The sequence below is a fragment of the Macrotis lagotis genome, chromosome X (assembly GCF_037893015.1).
Source record: "Macrotis lagotis isolate mMagLag1 chromosome X, bilby.v1.9.chrom.fasta, whole genome shotgun sequence".
Classification (NCBI taxonomy): domain Eukaryota; kingdom Metazoa; phylum Chordata; class Mammalia; order Peramelemorphia; family Peramelidae; genus Macrotis; species Macrotis lagotis.
Window position 1 is genome coordinate 547,611,439 of NC_133666.1, and position 21,001 is coordinate 547,632,439.

General features: G+C 35.5%; 1 protein-coding gene across 2 annotated transcripts in view; it reads right to left on the reverse strand.

Annotated features, from left to right (window-relative positions):
• Window positions 1-11,540: 11,540 nt before the first annotated feature.
• RAD54B (RAD54 homolog B) overlaps window positions 11,541-21,001 on the reverse strand; it is a 121,708-nt gene continuing 112,247 nt past the window's right edge. The window contains exons 12-16 of one of the 2 annotated variants that reach the window (XM_074200226.1): window positions 17,602-17,777; window positions 16,016-16,277; window positions 14,420-14,486; window positions 13,999-14,199; window positions 11,541-11,870 (exon numbers count right to left, since the gene is read on the reverse strand). In XM_074200226.1, the coding sequence (XP_074056327.1) occupies window positions 11,653-11,870; window positions 13,999-14,199; window positions 14,420-14,486; window positions 16,016-16,277; window positions 17,602-17,777 (924 nt within the window). In that variant the 3' untranslated portion in view covers window positions 11,541-11,652. The remainder of the gene's footprint in view (window positions 11,871-13,998; window positions 14,200-14,419; window positions 14,487-16,015; window positions 16,278-17,601; window positions 17,778-21,001) is intronic. The other variant, XM_074200228.1, reaches the window with a different exon arrangement.

Sequence of the window (21,001 nt, forward strand, 5' to 3'; positions counted from 1 at the left end):
TCACTCTGTTGCAGAGGTGACCAGAAAGGATTTATGGATCACAAAGCCTCTCTAGCAGCATTACCTGCAAAATTAGAATCTATTCATTCTTCTTGGACTATCTATATCTTATATAGAGGCAGGAAGATTTTTTTCTTTCAGTCCAATTAAGGAATTATCTGGGGATTTTTTTAATTGAAAAATTTGGTTTCAGCCCAGCATATGACCCCTATAAATAGCCCCATTGCCATAAAACACAATCCCTAAAGAGTTCATCAAAACAGGATAAAAGAGTTTATAAGCTATAATAAACAATTTCTTCAAATGCCTTAAATTTATTTAAAAAGTTGTATTTCAGATTTTTTTCATTCAGTCATCTTTGTTTATATAATTGAAGGATTTTGCATATGTTTGTTTTGGCTGAGCTTTTATTCTTCTGAACTGCTTCATAGAAGCTTCTGAATTCCTTGGATTAAAAGCAGCTAGGTGATACAGTCAATAGAGCAAGGGGCATTGAGTTAGGAAGACAAGAGTTCAAATACTATGTCTATATTTACTGATTGGGTGACCCTGGACAAGACAATTGACCGCAGTTTCCTCAACTTAAAAACTAGGATAACATACCTTGCAAGATATGGGACTGATGCAGAGCAAAATAAGAACATGAAGGATGGCATACAAAATGACTATAATATTGTAAAATTATTTTTTAAAGTTTAAAGGTAATAGAAATCTAAGTAAATATAATGACTAATCTCAGTCCAAAGTACAAATGATGAAATCCATCTCTTTCATTTCAGTAGAAAGTAGAGGGCTCCAGATTGCATTAAGAAAGATTCAGTCATTTCATCCATTGGCTTTGATTAACTATTTCTCTTTGCCATAAAGAAAGGAGAAAAGGGAAGTTATGGAGATGTAGAGTGTGAGTTATGAAATTAATATAAAACTAGGAAGGTTAGTTAACCATATGATAAAGTTATGATCTCAAAAGGCAAGAATCCTGGGTTAGATCTAAGATAAATTCAATAAAGTCTTATTCTTTGCTTCAAAAAAATGATTTCACAAGGATGCAAAGCCTATTTTGATCTTGGACTTCATTAAAAATATCATGGCAGGGTGGCTAGGTGGCACAGTAGATAAGAGTACCAACCCTGGAGTCAGGAGTACCTGAGTTCAAATCTGGCCTCAGACACTTAATAATTACCTAGCTGTGTGGCCTTGGGCAAGCCACTTAACCCCATTGCTTTGCAAAACCTTAAAAAATATATATCATAGCATCCAAAAATGAGGTGACTGTCCTTCTGTTCCCCGCCTAGGATAGTCTACCTATATACACATGAAGTGCTACATTCAGGCCTAAGAATTACAGCTGAGGAAGGTCATCATTAATCTGGAGGCTGTTCAGAAGGTAACCAAGATGGCAGAGGATTGTGTCATATCAGTATGAAGTGAAGAAAAGGAGACTAGATGTCACTTTCTCCTGTGGGGCAGAACTAAGAACAATGGGAAGGTGCAAAGACCCAAGTTTAAAGTTGAAATATGGCAAGATTTAGAGCAGTACATAATCAGAATGATTTGCCTTTGGAGATAATAGGCACCCTCTACTTGGAAATCATTAAGTAAAGGCTAAGAAAAAATGAATTATTGATCATTATTGAATCAGGATCAAGTTTGGGTTTTTTACCCTTTTCTACTTCTTCATCCAGAAATCAAACAGTATGGGAAATCTTAGACTTACACAGACTGAGATCTAATCAGACAGTAAAAGAAATACTCAGTTTGGGCTAATGGGAGAATTCCTGCTCAATTGTGCTTACTTGTATAGGTCAGAGAAGATATGAATTCTCCCTTTTGTCACACAGGTGATAAAGAAATTGATATGTCTCCTTGACCAAGACTTAGGTGATCCAAGTCAGTGCTTTAAGACTTTCATTGGAATATTTGTTCCCTCATTAATCGCCAGTCAATCAGAGTTGATTGCCACTCTCAAGAATACCTGATATCTTTTTTAATTAATATGCTACTGTACGAATAAAATGATTAAATTATCCAGAAACTATGTCTCTCAAACTATTTAAGTTTCACAAGGCAATGAACCAAGGAGAGAAAATGACCCTATGAGAGTCATGTGAGTTCAAAATGCTTTGAGATAGGGTTGGTTGCATGGATGTGGAAGAGTCACATTTAAGACATCTTATCCCCACAGTAGCACAAAGGAAAAAAGTGCTCAATAAATATCAAATGAATAAAATAATCTATTATTTAAAATGTCCTAGTCTGAATTAAAATTATTTATGGTGATTTTCCATTACTAGTCAGTCAACAAGCAATTTATTAAACACTCACTGTGTCAGACACTGTGCTAAGTACTGATGATGGGATAGGTTGGGGCAAAGGGAATATACAATCCAAGAACTACCAGAAAATTTAAGTTACAAGAGACCTCAAAGTAATCCAGTAAAACCCATGCTTCATCAAGAATTTCTTAGAAGAAAAATATGCCCAAGAGGCTAGTTCTTTAAGAATATGATTTCTTCCTTTCACTGATGTTTCTCATACAAAAAACACAATCTGCATTAAGCAAATTTTAATTGAAGATAAGCTACTGAGGTTTTTTTTAATGGATAAAGTAATCCAAGAGTAAGCCCTCAGAGGATCAGCTGAGTTAAGTAGTATCCATATGTGCCAATGGCAACGCTAAGAGGGAAAGTGAAGGGTGGGATAGAAAAAAATTGGAAAAAAAAGAAGAAAGTGAGAAAGGATGGGGAAAAAATAAAAGAGATCTTCACCCCATATCTTAACAAAAGAGAGAATAAGTAGATATATAAAGGCAAATATTCATAATTGTCTTATGAATAAATGTATTAATCCTGACCTACAATGGTTATATCATCTATGACAGCTAAAATTCCAGATTGCCAGAGGAAGGATTGTTTTAAAAATGGATTTTAGTTTTTTTAAATTTAGGGAAAATGACATTTGTTCAAAGTTAAGTTACTAATTGAGAAACTTTGCCTTCTTTTCTCATTGGTTTTGGGACTTAATTTTCCTCTCCTGTAAAATGAAAATATTGAACCATAGCATACAATGGAAAATGTTCAGGCATGATATTCAGAGAATCTAGATATGATCCCTATCCTTTTTTTTTTTGGTTTTTGCAAGGCAATGGGGTTAAGTGACTTGCCCAAGGTCACACAGCTGGGCAATTGTTAGGTGTCTGAGGCCAGATTTGAACTCAAGTACTCCTGACTCCAGAGCTGGTGCTCTATGCACTGTGCCACCTAGCCACCTCCTATAATCCCTATCCTTGATATTATTTCTATCATGTTGGGCAAATCATTTAATTTTCCTGGCTCTCACTTTGTGCAATTTTTTGCAAAAGTATTTGTAAAAGTATTTGTATTTTTAAAAATACAATACAAAATAAAGTAGTTGACTGTTATATCCCAAAGAAATCAAAGAAAAAGGAAAAAGATTCATAGGTATAAAAATGTGTACAGAAGTTATTTTTGAAATCTAAAATAACAAGGAATTATGAGAGTGAACATCAACTGGAGAATTATGGTATATGGTATATTGATATATGGTATATTATGGTATATGAAGGTGATGGAACAGTAGTTTCAGAGAAGGCCAGCAAGACTTGTAAGAACTAATAAAGAATGAAGTGAGCAGGACCAGGAGAACAATTTAAGTAATAAAAACATAGTAAAGACAAACAACTTAGAAAGCTGATCAACACAATGCTCAGTTACAATTACAGGGGACTCATGAGAAAATATGCTACCTGCCTTCTGACAGAGAGATGAAGGACTTAGGTTAGTGATTGATACTTATTTTTTTGATTCAGTCTATGTAAAATTTGTTTCACTTGACTATGCAAATCTGTTAAAAGTCAATGTTGTTTTTCCAATCTTCTCCCCTATCCCCTTGGGGAAAGAAAGCAGAAGAGATTCATTTAAAAAATGAATAAATTATTTTTTTAAAAATATAAGTAAAATGAGGCAGTCGAACTAGATTGCCTACGAGGTCCCTTCCAGCTCTAAGGCTTCTTTGATTTTGGAATATTCCCTTAGAATTTTAAAATACAATCTAAATTAAAGATTTAAAGACACACACTTCTGGTTTTATACAATCTTTTTTAAATCCCTTTCTGAATTTTCTTAGAATTCTTTTGCTAATACACTGACATTGAAACTTCATCCAAAAATAAATAAATTACATATTATGTTTGGCTTTGCTGAATCTTTCATTATCCTCTTATCCAAAGAGGATTTGTAAATTCTGCTTAGAAAGGAAAAAGTCACATTTTTAACACTTCAGGTTTTCAGATGAAAAATGATAAAGACACACCTGATAAGGAATTGTTATTTGGATGCAAATAAAAGTTTTTAAAATGTACTACAAAGGCTTCTGAATTGTTGATAGTAGGTCTTAGGGATCCAGGCTGGCAAAGACACAAAGAGGATGAACATGTGACTCAGCCACAGAAGTCTTCAATAAAAAAAATGAGTCTGATTAAACAGAAAATGTAGCAAAAGTAAGAAAAGAAGACATAGAGTACCATTGTTTTGGGTCATGTTGAACTCTTCATGGAACAGAGAAGGTGACAAACTGAGAAACCTAAGAGGAAACAATGATTCAATGATGACTCAAGGAAAAAGTGCCATCTCCTGAATATTGGCACCATTGCTATAGAACTCAGCAAGTCAAAGAACATTTATTAATCACTTGCTATGTGCCAAATACCATGGTAAGTTCTAGAAATACAAAGAAAGGTAAAAATACAACCCTAGTTGTTTAGTCATTTTTTAGTTATGTCTGACTATGACATCTGGAATTTTCTTCACAAAGATATTGGAGTAGTTTGCCATTTCCTTCTCCAGCTCATTTTACAGCAAGGAACTGAGGCAAACAAGGTTAAGTGACTTGCACAGTGTCAACAAAGAAAAGTCAGGTTTTCCTGACTCAAAGCTTGATGTTTTATCCTCTGTACCACCTAGCTGTCAGATATGACCCTCTATACAGATTCAAAGAGAAGTAATTGTCACAGGTGAGATTTTAGCTGAGACTTGAAGGAGACTGGAAGCCGGGAAGAGGAAAGGAGGAAGAGAATTCCAGATATGAGAGACAGCCAATGAAAAGGCATAGGGTTGGGAGATGAAGTGGCAAGAAGGCCAGTCCTGGGGGTTAAAAGTCTAGAAAGGTTCAAAGGCATGAAGTTGAGAAAGGATCCTGAAAGTGAGAGGGAGTCACAGTCGTTTATTAAGTTTCCTATCTGGATAATTTAGCATAATCCAATCCAGGTCATGATCCTATCACTAAAACTCAATGCAACAGGTAATTGATCTCCTTGTCTCTTTTCTCTTCCTTCACTAATCTCCATCCTCCCTATAACAGCCAGATTGATAGTTCTAAAGCTCGAGGCTGTCCATGCCATCCCTCTGATCCACAGTTCTAGCAGTTTGCCTTTGCCTCTAAGTTCAAATACAAACTCTTGTTTGGCATTCAGCATCTTTTAAAATCTTGCTTCTGCCTATTTTCTCAAGCTTATTGCACATTACCCTTTTCTTCACATACCTAAGTTCCAGCCAAAGCAGTCTGCTTGCTTTGCCTTAAGCCATCTTCCATACCTGGAAGGTCCTGCTATTTCACAGCTGACTCAGTCTCTGACTTCTTTCAAAACTTACCTTCCTCAGGAAACTTATCCTCCCACTTGCTAGCATCACCCCCTCAATCATTATATATATATATATATATATATATATATATATATATATATATATATATATTTAATTTTATAATAGGAAATAATAATAGGTAAAATAATTGTGCCAGGCACAATACAAATCACTTAACATGAGCATCTCATCTGATCATCAAATCAACCATTAGAAGTGAATACTATTAGTATTCTCATTTCATAAATGAAGAAATTGAGGCAAACAGAAGGACTTGCACAGGGTCACATTGATGACTGGATTTGAACTCAGGTCTTTCTGGTTCCATGTTACTATCTCCTGTGTCCTAGTTACCTCTATATGCAAGGGAGTTGGTCCTTGAAAATGCAAGACCTAACAAAAATGTGTTAAACGAAATGCAAAAATGTGACACCAATGTAATCCTTTTATATAATTCCATAGAAAGGTGGCTTAACCACATCTCTCTTGTGCTCCCTGCTCCCTGTCCAGCCTCCTACTCTTGCACACATACATGCATCTGGAAAAGCAGAAGCCCATAGACAGAGGAAACTGCCACAAGGGGAAGGGTTGGGACTCTGGGAGTGAAGCTGGGTGTCTGTCATTAGTAGTACTGTGGGCTTAGCTCTCTTTGTTGACCATCATACCCATCACAACAGAATCCAAAGTAGTAATACTGTCTCACCTTGAGGTACTTCATGGGGCACATGCCTTCTTCTCTGGGCACAGAAAAATCTTTATCATTCTGGCTTTTAAGCACTTTTTTTCTTTATAAATAATGTTCAGTCTGGGTATATTTATTGGAATTGTTGTCAGGTGGAGGCAGTTGAGGGGAAAGCATCCCTGGAGAAATGAGAGGTAGATATGCAAAAACTCAAGGGCTCTACTAAAGTGCTTCTTCTGACTGGGGGCTAAAAATAGAGAGAATTATAAATCTTTTTGTAACATCTTCTCAAAGCAGAGAAAGAACATGTATACCAGGAAACCCAACTTCCTTGGAAAGGAGTCAGTATTCACTGGGAGTGTGTGTGTCTGTGTGTGTGTGTTCAGGGACATTCAGGGGAATTTTGTTGTCATTTACCCTTCATTTTCAAAGACAACAATGACATGCTGGGTTCATCAGTTGAGGTAGTTGTACCACATTGTGGTTGCTTTGCATGCTACATCTTAGACCCACAGGCAAGAGTTGGGTGAATAGAGGATACCTAAGGTAGATAAGCATCCCTGAAAAGGCCAGCCTTTGAACCAAGAGGTAACTTAGTCCTCCTGGAACACCCCAAGTGGGGAGAATAGGACTGGTTGAATAGCCCTGGTCCCCATTCCACTCCATATCTACCCCTAGAATGTTGCTTCCATTGATAATTAACTCCTTAAGGTAGGGACTGTTTCAGTTTTGCCTTTGCACCCCAGGCCTATCACAGCATCTGGCACATCATAGCAGACATTTAATAAATGTTTATTTCATGGAATTGAAATGTCATGTTTTTCGATTGTTCCAACTCTTAGCATGGTAGATCCTTAATAATATTAGTTGCTTGTCAGTTCTTTGAACACATATACTATTAAATGGATAAACAGTTCTAGGAAGGTGTTTTGCTGGCATGGGAAAATGGAATCTGCACTTCAGCTGTGCTCTTTTTTTAAAGTCAAATTTAAAGAAAGAGTATTAATGAAATCCCCACAATAAAATTTTTACATTGATACTTAAGAACAGAGCACTTACACAAAAATGTGACTAGTATATTTGTATGTATTAAAATGAATTGTGTATATGACCCTAAATTACCACCCATTATGGTGACAGGTTTTTGTCTGACAAGCAGTCAGCCCTATCAGAATTATAGTAAGGGAAAAAAATGGAAAACTTAAAAGCTTCCTAGGGTATTTTGAATTATTGAAAAGCATAGTATCATGCACAGAGAAATGTATAATAAATACTTCTGACTATGTTACACTTCTACATTATCAATATGCCAATTTCTGGTGTTAAATTTTTGGTTTTCTATCCTCTCCATTCCCCTCTTCTAGAAAGAGGAAAATCAACCAAGATGGATAGCAAATCATCTTAATACAGAACAAAAATGTGATCCAGCATTTTGTTTTTTAGAGAATGGAGTCCACCTTTATAGCAAGAACTCCCAGGAAGCCTTGAGAGTTAAAGATGCCACCATTCTTCTAGCTTTCAAAGAAACCACTGATTAACCCTTTTAAAGCAGAATATATTTCTGACAGTTAAAAATTAACAATAATCTAGATTTAATGAATAATCTTTCCCAGAACAATGAGGTGAATAGAAACCATCATTTTTTCTGGATTCATTATAAAGTTCCATAAGTACCACAATTCTTATCTGACTAAAAAATTCTGACAAGTTGAAATTGTTATCAAATTACTTCCAGACTTTAACAGTCAGATTTATTCTGTCAAATCTAATCAACCTAGCTAGCTTAATGAAAATACTTATTTCTATCTACTAGAGAGCCATTTTTCTTTATCATCAGGATAGTAGTTGATTAAATATCTTAAGTATCTATTCCTTTATTACATTTGAAGGGAATACTGTGTCTGCTTTCCACAAGTTAGGTTGGAAAGATTTGTCACATGTAGGCAAGTGACTAGGAGATGAAATCTTTGTTCATGAAAACAAAGATGATGCAAAGTAGCTCTCAGTTCTTCTCTCCCAGTTTTGTAGTCATAATGGCACAATGACAGAAAAGCAGACAAAAGACACTAAGAATCACGTAACACTGAGACAATGGATCCAGCAAAGCACTGAAATAGCCTCTAGTTAAAAAGAATTAAAGATTAACAATTAACATTAATTAAGTACCTACTCTGTGTCAGCACTGCCTTATATGTTAATGATTCTAAAAGAAACAAAAGACAGTCCCTGCCCTCAAGGAGTTCACAATCGAATGGGGGAGACTCCAAGTCAATAAATATGTAAGAACAAGCTATATACAAGAAAAATAGGAAACAATTAACAGACGGAAGACACTAGAATTAAGTGGGGTTGGCAAAAGCTTCCGTAGAAGATGGGAGGCAAAGGAAGCCAGTAGGTTGAGATGAGAAGGGAGGGTATTTCTGGCATAGGAGAACTTCAGAGAAAATGCCTTGAGTCTGGAAATGGAAGACCTTATTTGAGAAACAACAGGAAGGCCAGTGTCACTGGATCAAAGACAAGGCAGAAGTGAAATATATGAGAACTAGAAAATCAAGTGATGCGGGTGAAGAGATAGGCATTTGTGGCTAGGTTATGAAGAGCCTTGGACACTTAGCAGACGATTTTGTATTGGATCCCAGAGATGGTAGGGAGACATGGTTGAACCTGTTGCTTTAGAAAAATCACTTTAGTGGTTGAATGCAAGATGGAAGAGTCTTGAGGCAGTCAAACCCACTAACAGGCTTTTGCAATAGTCCAGGCATAGGCAATGAATGTCAGCACCAGAGTTATGGCCCTGCCAGAGAAGGTATGTTGAAAAAGGTAAAATAGAATTTAGCAACAGATTGGACATGGGAGAGTGGAGGTTGATGAGTGAAAGAGAGTGATGAGTCAAGGATAACACTTAGGCTGCAAGTCAAGGGCTTAGGAGGATTGTGCAGTCTCAACATTAAAAGGTTTGATAGAAGTAGTGGAGAATTTAGGGGGAAAAATAATGAATTCTGTTTGACATCATCATAGAAATCAGACCACTGAAGCTTTGAATAGGTGATCTCAGAAAGGAAGGAAAGAAATAATGAGAGGTGAGAAAAGGAAGAAGGCCTGAAATGCAAACCCAGAAACATAGAAATAAGGGAAGGAAATGTTAGTCCTATGGAAACTAAAAAAGTTTCAGTCAAAAAATATTTATTAAGCAGTTATTATGTGCCACTTGGCCATTCTGCAAAAGTGCCAGTGATACAAAAAAAAAAAAAGAAAAAGAAAAAAGATAGTCTTGTCCTCAAGAAATTCCCAAATTTAACTGAGTAGACAACAAACAAATATATACAAATGTTCTCTATACAAGATAAATAGGAAATAATAACAGGGAAGACACTAGAATTAAGAAGGATTGGGAAAGGTTTCCCATATAAGATAGGATTTTAGTTGCGACTTAAAAGAAAGAGGGAAGCCAGGAAACAGAGGTGACAAAGGAAAGCAAACCAAGCATAGGAAATGCCCAGAGTCTAAGGGAATGAGTTGTCTAAGGAAGTGTCATTAGATCAAAGCATATGGACTGGGGAATAAAGTGTGGGAAGACTGGAGAGGAAGGAGGGAAGTAAGTTATGAAGGGGTTTGAACACCAATCAGAGAATTTTGTATTTGATCTTGGAAATTTAACCAGAGGAAGTCACTGGAGTTTACTGAGTAGAAGGGAGAAATATTCAGTCCTGTGCTTTCTTCAGTTCACACTTTTGGTGGCTGAATGGAGGATGGTTTGGGATGCAGAGTCTTGGATCAGACAGACATATCAGCAGGCTTTTAAAATAGTTCAGGTATGAGGTGATAAGGGTCTGTCCCAGGGGAGGGGCAGTGACACAGGCATATTGGAGAGGTATGAGAAAGGTGAATTGGACAAGCCTTGGCAACAACTTTGATATGGGTGTGGGACAGAGTGAGGGATTCAGGATGAGAGACTGAGAAACTGTACAGTAATAGGGAAGGTAGGCAAATGGGAAGGTTTAGGAGGAAAGATAATGAATTCATTTTCACATTTGAGTATAAAACAACTCTTAAATATCTAACTCAAGATAACGAGAAAGTCAGTTGAAGAAAAAGATTGAGTCAGCAGCAAGGTTAAAGAAGGAAAGGTAAGTTTGAGAATTCTCAGCATAGGTATGATATTTTATATCCATGAGAGCTGTTGAGATCACCAAATTACGCAAAGAGAGAAGAGAAGAGTCCAGGACAGAACCCTGTGGCATACTGCAATCTAGATGAGGAAACAACAAAGGAAATTGAAAAGGAGTGATCGCAACTTTATTTTCTCCTTTTAAGGAGATGGCCCCTGAACTTTATAGGACTATTAAGAATGACCTTCAATAAAACTTCTGAAAACTGGTGTGAACAGAAGGTTAACTGTAAGTTAAGAATAGTAGCAAAAAAAAATGGAAATTACTCATTTAAAAATTTGGCAGCAAAAATAAAGAGAAGCTAGAAGAGATGAGAAAACTAGGTTTCATTATGGTTTTGTTTTTGTTTTTATAATGAAGATTTGCGGATGCTTCAAAGGAGGAAAGTTTGAATAAAATCACAGAATGGGAGAAGCAAGTAATAGTTCAATTTATATAGGAAAATGGAATAATCAAAAATAGGTAGTGAATATGACACTGACAATAACATCCCAAATCAACATAATGCAGTATAGGTAGTCACATATTCTCTCTAATTACATATAAACATACAACTTACTATTAAAAAGAGTTAATGGTGTGTTTTAAAAATATGAAATCAATTATACTATACATAGTAATGTATTATTTAATTAGAAACATTTATATTATCATTCTGCAAACTGAAGGTAGAGAACTATTGCTCGTTTTTTCCATTCTTACATATTATAGACTCTCTCCCTTCTTTTGTCCTCCCTTTAATCTATATATTCATAATTTGTGCTATAGAATTTAAATATATAATAAATTATTTAACTACATCTGAGTAAATTTTATTATACTTTCAAATTTTTATATATATATGTAAAATGTTATATATGTATTGTTCTACTTTGGTATTCAACACAGTATTTAGCAGGCATCTGAAAAAACATTTATTGAATATGGAATGAATCAATAAACTTATGAAACAAAAGCCTTCCTTTAAGAATATGATAAACTATTAAATATTTTAATAAATTATGACTATTGTGACAAAATTACATAAAAACATACATCAATTTTATTTAAATTTCATTTTCTATCATAAAAAACACACTTAAGTCTTAAAGAATCACACAAAATAGCTGTATATACTCATTGTCCTTATTGTAAATGTAAATTATGTTAGAGGAGCTTGATTGGTTACATTTTGAAAAATGAATGAAACATTTTCTTTAATTCTTTCAAGAAAGGGATCATTAATATTCTGATGTTTTCCAGAGAAGTGCTTCCATTGTTTCAACTGTGACATGGAAAGAGGTCTTTTGGAGTCAGGCTTATAGTGATTTGGGCCAAGCTGACAATTTCTATATGTATGGACATCTTCCAAAGACTCGGCTGAAATGAGTAAAAGAGATAGAAAGTGTCAGTTTATATTAATTTTCTAATTAAATCTTAATTTATTTTCAAATAAAGACCCATATTGTCCCACCTTCCCCAACCCCTCCGTTGAGAAAGCAAGAAAAACAAAACCCCTGTAACTGAAATAAATACTCAAAACAAATTTCCACATTGACCAAATCCGAAAAACTCAATTTGATTTGCAATCTATCACCTCCCTATCAGGAAGTAATATGTTTCATCATGAGTTCCCTGGAATTAAGGTTGGTCTGATTGCACTGATCAGAGTTTCCAAATCATTCAAGGTTGCTTGTTTTTACAATAGTGTTGTTACTGTATAAACTGTTCTGATTCTGCTCATCTCATTCTCCATAAGTTCATACAAGTCTTCCTAGGTTTCTATGAAACTATCTCCTTCCTCATCTCTTACAGCATAATAATATCCCATAACATTAATAAGACTCTTTTTTATCAGAGAGTCAATAAGGGCTTTTTAATTACTTACTATTGCCAGGAACAATGCTAAGCACTGAGGATACAAAGAAAGATCAAAAACAGAACTTGCTCTCAAGGAGCTCAAAGTCTAATGGGAGAAACAACAGACAAATATGTACAAACAAGTTATATAGAAGACAAATTGGGAGAAATCAGAGCAGCAACATACTAAGGTTAAAAAGGACTGGGAAAGATTCCTTATAAAGGGTGGAACCTTTAAATAAGTCTTGAAGGGAGCCAGGAAACCAAAAGGTGGAGACAAGAGGAAAAGTACACTCAGCATAGGAAATCGTCAGTGAAAATGCCCAATCTGGAGACAGGAGTCTTAGAGGTACAGTGAGGAAGCCAATATTGCAGAATACATGGAGGTTGAATATCAATAGGACTTGAAAAATAGAAAGAGGACAGATTATGAAGGGTTTATAAGTCAAACAGGAATATGGGTTCCTGAGTTCCATTCAACAGCATAAGGAGTAGCAGTCAAGTCAGGCAATGGTGAAAACAACCAAGAGGAGGACTGACAAGCAAAATCTTTGAAAGGATAAATGGGCAAGAGACCTCTCCAAAAATAAGACAACATAGAGCTGAACAAATTCACTAAATGGTCAAGATAGGGAAAAGAAGAGAGGTGATTGGATGATGGCCTGGGAAAGAACTGAGATTTGGAGAGATCGGAGGCTAGTGTGAAAATAAATAACAGATAAATATTTGCAGTTAAAAGACAGAAGTAGAATGACAACAAATTATGATCAGATAAAGAAATGTCAGAGTTCATGAATGGGGAATGGGGGGATACTTGTAAGTAATGAGAAAATCCTTAAATGACGTATCCTTATATGACTATCTCTATGTTTAGTTGGGAGTGGAGCAAAAGAGTAGATCATGGGAAACAAGTTAGGGAAAGGTGAATTTAAAATGTTTAACAGAGTATCAATATACATAATGATGTCCCCTAATATGAGGGCAAGAGTTAGACAGGAAGGAAAAAATATGAGCTGTGCATTGATCTCAATTAGGAAGGAAGGAGAGAGTTCTACTAATGTAATGAATGTTATCATTAATTTTAAATATATTTTAATTAACACTTCATATAAATAGTAAGAAAATTAAAAGAACCTAGAAATTTCAATAATAATTAAATCAAACAACACTAAAATTACATGAACTCAAGTTAAATGTGAAAGATAAGAAGCAGGTAGATTCAATGATCTGACTTTGGCTAAAAGTACCCCTTTATCAGATACACTGAATTGGCTGGATATGTAATTATTGAAACCATGTCTTCATTAAAGGTTCCTATTGAATGTAGGGAATGACAAATATATGTTCTATGAGACTGTATACTTCATTATATTTTAATAGAGTTATAATAAATAGGATCTGAAACCCTTCCTAAGCCATTTTGTTTATGCTTCCATAATCAATTAAAAGAGAAAATTAAATTTAGATAATTACTGAGGTTCAAAGAATTACATTTTTCTCAGCTACACCTGTAGTGGCCTGTAAAATAAGTAAACCCAATAAGATAATACCTAAAAGAATCAGATCTCTTAATGCTTAAGTGTAAAATTTTTCTCACACTGAAAATTAGATGAATTAATTTTATCTTAGTTATAGAAATAAAACTCACCTTGATGATCATTTCTCCCCATACACTCACAATCTAGTAGATCATGAGTAACACAATCTGAATCTTCATGTAAGGTGAACAAATTTTTAAGTTCTTCCACCGAAAACTGTATCTGTTCAGATGTCTTGGTGAGATCTACAACTGCCCCAGAAAGACCTTGCTTACTGATCTGTCTCTGATAAATCTTTTCTTCAATTGTGCCTGAAAAGGAAATATTCATTATAATTAACTTCAAATTCTGATACATGTTAAAAATAAAATAAAATTGAAAATTTTAGTAAGGTAATTTAAAAAGAATTATTGACATTAAAAAATATTACAGATGAAACAAGTTATTTTTATTATCCAAAACACATAATATTTTTGATTCTTTGAGTGACTAGATCAAAAGAGCATTATGAGTTAGAATGAGGATGAATACCTGTTGTGAGGAGTCTGTAGATATGTACCGAATGTTTCTGACCATCTCGCCACACTCTAGCCATTGCCTAGTAAAAACAGTATCAAAGACTAATTAATTTAGAGAAATCTAGGAATCTAGAAATATATTTGCAGATATTAAAACCAGTGATTGGGAAATGGAAGGAAAGGGGAAAGTAAAAGGGAAAGGAATAATAAGCATTTCTATAGTCCCAGATCTAAAAATATATTTGCAGATATTAAAACCAGTGATTAGGGAATGGAAGGAAAGGGGAAAGTAAAAGGGAAAGGAATAAGCATTTCTATACTCCCTTCTAAGAGAAAGGTTCTGGGGGGAAGCATTTTATCTCTTCTGATTCTAATTCTGATTCCAAGGGATAGGTGCAATTATTATCACCCCCATTTTACATCTGAAGAAACTGAGACCAAGAGAGATGAGAGAAATAATTCTCTCTCTCCTATTAACAACCAATGAGTGAATTAAGACTAGGATTTTTTTCAGAAACCTATATAAATAGTTCAGACTCTGAAGGGCATTGGGGATAGATGAGATTACCGAAATACCTGGAGTACAGGTCTTTTAATCTTAGGTGGAACACTCCACTCCACTCAACTATTACAAAGAATGTAATCTAAGGCAAATTCCAGTCCATAGTATTCCCCTCTAGCAGGTCTTGGTTGGGTGGATGGGGGTGTGAGGGCAGTTAATCCTTTTGTCTATTTTAGACAAGTAATAAGGATTTAGAAAAGTTCCTCAGACCAGGCAAGCTTTTCCTTAGACTAGGTCCTCATTATCATATTCGTTCTTTTCAGAAATTGTTAACCAATCAGAGTCAATTGCCATCCTCGGGAACACACATTCTTCCAGCATACCTAATATAAATGGGTTCCATGGGTATTTGGCTTTCAAGAGTATCACTGATCCCTTTTATTGTTGCTAGCATGATTAACAAAATGATAAATTACAGAGGTAAAGTGACTTGTCCAGGGTCCCAGAGTTAATAAGCCTCTGAAGCTATATTTGAACTCAGATCTTCCTGACTGCAAACTCAGCATTCTATCCACCACGCCACCTAGCTGTCTCATGATGACTGGGCATCCTCCCAAGTGTGCCAATGTACATCTGGTTCTTTACAAAGAAATCATAGCATTAATGTCATACTGAGTATACTCTAGGGTATGCTGTTAACCCTTTGTTAGCTCTTTGGAAGCACCCATCCTGTACCAAAGCATGGGGATGTGGGTCTGTACAAAGATCCATCAGGGATCCATAGCTTCTGTGACAGGTCTGCACCCAGTCCAAGTAACTTCAGACAACCCCCTAAGAGGAGTGGGGTTTTTTGGGGGGGAATGCTCAGGAGTAGAGAGTGACTCAGAACTGGTTCCACCAGCAGTGCCTCAGCAGTCTGGAGACAGAGGTCTTAAAGTGAGTCCAGAATACAAGCAGATATATTTGCAGATCTAGAGAATACATTAAGGGTACTATGCTTGTCTATATTCATTCCTAGAAAATAATCATTTCAGAATATAAGCTCTTTGTCCCTAACAAAAAGTAGGGCTCAAAATGCTTGACATTTTATATACAAAGTTTTCCTACCTGAATATCAGTAGCTGGATTCCAATCAATATCATACAAAATTAAATGAGAACCTCCGATAAGATTCAAGCCCACACCACCAGCCTTTGAACTTAATAAAAATATAAAAACTGATGAGTGTTTGCTATTGAATCCATCAACAATTTGCTGCCTCTGTGCAACCGGGGTTTGTCCATCGAGTCTTGAACAATTATATCCATGGCGCTTGCAGACCTCTTGTAAAATATTCAGGGTTTGTGTATAATTAGATACCAGTACCACCCTGTAAAACAGAGAGAAAGGCCTGTTACGTCTTGACTTTTTTATTATAATATGATACTACCATATTAGTTGCTGTTTACAGAGCAAGTAATGAACTTGATGTTTTTTCACAAATAAAAAATTTAATCTCAATGAGATTCATAAAATATATCATTGAGTCTACATTTTTATAATCAGGATATGCTTCTATAATAGGAGATTAGAATTAGAGTAGTATCATAGAATTAATAACTAATACTATTTACTATATATTCTTAGCATAATATGTTAGCATATACTAGTACTTGCTAACATATAGTAGCTCAAACTGAAAAATTAGAAGACTAAGACACATTTATGTCAGTTAGCATATTATCAGCACATCCAAGATTCCCCAAGATGAACATAAATTCCTTGGGGGACAAAAACCATTTTGTTTTTGTCTTTGAAACCTCAGCACTTAGTGAATTCCTGGCATCAATCAGGAACTAATAGATATCTGCTCATTCAAACTGAAATAGTAATTTTCAACAGTTATAGTTAATGTAGGGTTAAATTCAAAATGAAATCATATTTTAAAAGAACAGCTACAAAAAAGAGAATTATGGAGGTAGTGGGTCGAGTTATTAGAGAAATAAGTAGGTCAGGCCATCTTTTCTAGTAACATAAATGATTTGATTATTGGTCCAGAACTGGAGAATGCCTACAGCAGAAACTCTGAAGTGAAGCATGGCTGGGACTTTGATATAATAGAGGATTGAAGCAACCATAAATTAGTATAGCAGGAACTCTCAGGCTGGAGTAACAAGCTGTTTGGTTTTTTTTTGGGGGGGGGAGTTGGTCTTAATAGTCAAATTTTGTTTTTAAAAAAAACTATTATTCATTTCCATGTTACAGAAAAAAACACTGCAAATTCAGACATGTCAAATGATTTAGCAAATTTGAGAGAAAATGAGCAATGGATTCTATGATAATACCCATAATAGCTGATAAATCAATGATTTCATATTATCACATATATGTTTCATGAGTAATTACATGGTATTATACTTTGTTGCTGAAATTCAACTTGACAAATATTTAAGTTACTACTACATCCAAGTCACTGTGTTAGGCTCAAAGAAAGCCCAAAAATGTCTTTAAAATTCATACAATATATTGCACTAACCGCTAATTCAAAACTCAGGCATCTTTTTATGGGTTTTATACCAAAGAAAATTGTTGAAAGGTATCATGACCCAAAGTTGAGTAGCTATTCTATCTTATTTTAATTTTTTAAAGGAAATCACAATAGGGAAAATCAAATTTCATAAACATTGAAAAGTTGCTTCCAAAATTTATCTTACTTTTCAGAAGGACTGAGTTCACGGATGACTGCTAACAGCTTTGTCAAGACTTGTAGTTTTCCTGAATCTGTCTCAGAAAATGTGACTGAATTGTAATCCATAGGATAGACATCCATCAAACCTTCAGAAAAGTTATATTTTTCATATTCATCAGAAGATGAATTACATTCTTTTTCCTATTCAAAATAAAATTTTAAGAGTGAGAAAATTCACATTATTTAATTCAACATGGAAATTTTTTTAAAAGTGTTGAAATAGAGATGAAAAGGAGATTGAACATAATTTAATCCTCATCTCATATTTCCATTAAATAAGCATTTATTAAGTATCAATGTGTTCTAGATACTAGAAATGAAAAGGGAAAATGAAATAGTTCATTAAGGAAAATAATGTAAAATATAAACAATTTATAAAGGCAAAAAAATAAAAAATAAAAAGCAAACCATATAAAATGTAAACACTGTAAAAAACAAACAAACAAACATATATTAGTAACATGAAGATCAAGTTTAGCCTTGGAGAAGAGAGAAGAAAATACACCTCTCCTTCTTTCCCCTCCTTTGCAAAGGTGAGGAGGTATTGGTGTAGATCACTGCATAATGCTAGACTCAAAGACATGGTGATTAGATTTGTTACATTGCTTTTTCCCACTTCATTCTTTTTCAGTCTCTGTGACAAGAGGTTGATTGGGTAGTGAAAGGGGAAAGCTTATATTTGGAAATAAAGGAAATGTAAAAATAAAATATATAAATAATATTTTAAAAAATCAAATCTTGCATCACATATGGTAAAACTGGGGCACTGGGAAACTAAAACACTTAGCCAAGGTTACATACAGCTACTGGGTAAGTGGTAGAATCAGGAACCTAATTAGGGTTCTGAATTTCAAGTCTCTGTCTCTTTCTATTAAGTCACATTAACTAAATAACAAGCATAATAAATTTTGGCAAATTTTAAAAAATCTACCTATGACTATACAGTATTCTGGAACATGTTTTGGAGTAAATAACACACATCCTATTTAATTAATTCCAAAAAATTAATCAGGAATAAGGATGTACGGAAATGAAGGGAGAATTTCCCTTCATTCCTGTAGGGAATGGAGGCAAAAAACAAAAGCACGTGGCCCCAACTGATGCAGGGGAAAGATGAAGAGAATTGTGAATATAGAAATTGGGTAGGGATGTAAATTGACTAGAAGTAGAGAATTATGATTCTAACAGAAACAATTTGTAATCTGCTCAAATTGGGTAGAGATCTCCATTACCACTGATTCATTGTTTAATGTAAAATTTGTATCCTGATCTCCTTAGGCTTCACCTTCTATCTAATTCCAGATAAGTAAGGGGAAGTGAGTTCACCTTTTACCCTCTGGATGAGAGGCAAGATATAAAAACCTGGGTTGGACTCCTACTCAGGGCTGCAGTCTTCTCTGATCTGTGGTCCAGCCAATGCCACTTGACTGTTCGTTTTCTCTCTCTCTCTCTCTCTCTCTCTCTCTCTCTCTCTCTCTCTCTCTCTCTCTCTCTCTCTCTCTCTCTCCCTCTCCCTCTCCCTCTCTCCTCTCTCTCTGTCTTTCTCTCTGTCTCTCTGTCTCTCTCTCTCTCTCTCTCTCTCTCTCTCTCTCTCTCTCTCTCTCTCTCTCTCTCCTTATCCCTTCCTATGTGTTGTAACTTCCTTTAACAAATTTTTGTTTTATTTCCACTTTTGCTTTCCCAACTCAAGTAGCCAGTGGCTACATAATGGAGAGTTAACCAGGATAACAAATCTCTGCCCAGACTTGGGAAACTGGATCAAGCTCCATAGGTGAGAAGCATACCCCCTTTTTCAGATCCTAGATTTTTAGAAAAGTAAGAAAATTATTGGACCTCTAGCCCTCCTTCTGTGTTTCCCTTTTTCCAGAAAATGGAAAAAGGTTGAGTCTTGTGGGGAGTCAGCAAGCTGATCCCACGTGGTGTTTCACAGTAGCCCTTATGAGGGCCTGCCCTGTTGTTCAGACTGACTGGAGAAGGTAGTTCTGAGGTGTGTTTGGTTTTATACCCAGCTGTGGAGTGAGGGTTGTTAAGGAAGGACATTTGGCTATGTCCAATTGACATGTTTGCCTACCTATAAATTGATGGAGAAGACTCTCCCCCCTCCCCCCCAAGCTGTGTGCTTGCTCCTTGGAAGGAATTAGATTTGACAAAAGCAAAACACCTGAGCTCCTGGATATTAGCTCTCTCTCTCTGTCTCTCCCTGTCTCTCTCTCTCTCTCTCTCTCTCTCTCTCTCTCTCTCTCTCTCTCTCTCTCTCTCTCTCTCTCTCTCTCTCTGCAGGGGGGATGAAGAAGGAAATCTTCCTTTTTAGAATCCAAGAAACAAATCACTCACAACACAATGCTCTCCCACTTTTGAAACTGTTTTTAGATCCTGACTTCTAGGTCTTCCCAGAGCACATCTCTTCTGATAAGCAAAATTCATTGCCTTATCAATACATGGTTAACCACACATTACAACTTCTATAAAGATCAGAATTTTCTCAGTAAGGATACATAAAGTGTTACTTACTTCTGACATACTAGATTTTCTTTGACCCCAGTATATATATATATATATATATATATATATATATTGATTTATAACAAAGAGGTTATAAATTTCCCTGAAATTGTAGGAAAGACCGGACTATGTGCCTAACATGAAAATAATAATGACTAGCATTTACATAGATAATTTAAGGTTTACAAAGCATTCTTCATGTATTATTTCATTTAATCTTCAAAACAAGCCAATGAGGGGCGGTTAGGCGGCGCAGTGGATAAAGCACCGGCCCTGGAGTCAGGAGTGCCTGAGTTCAAATCTGACCTCAGACACTTAATAATGACCTAGCTGCGTGGCCTTGGGCAAGCCACTTAACCCCATTGCCTTGCAAAAACCTAAAAAAAAAAAAAAAGCCAGTGAGGTAGGTGCTATTATCTTCACTTTACAGATAAACAAACTGAGGCTAAGAGAAGAGACTTGCCCAGGCAAACAGCTAGGGAGAATTTATGCGGCTCAGACTCAGGTCTAGCTGACGCTTCTGTACTACCAGCTGACACTGCTAGCTCAGATACTTTTTGGCTGGGGAAAGTCACTTAAACTCCCATTTTCCTCATTTGCACAGTGGAGATAACAATACTTGTACCACCTTTTGGCTGGTGAAATAAAGCACTTTCTAAAACCCAAAACAATTGATAAGTGTGACTTATAATTAATGAGACCAAGAAGGTCTAACACTCCCACTGGCTCCCCATTTATTCTACTGATTATTGCCTTCTCATCTAAGTTCAAGGCAGGAAGCTAGTACTCTTCTTTTCAAATCGTTTTACAGGTGAAGAAACTGAAGCAAATAGGATGGAGTGACTTATAGCTCGTAAGTGCCT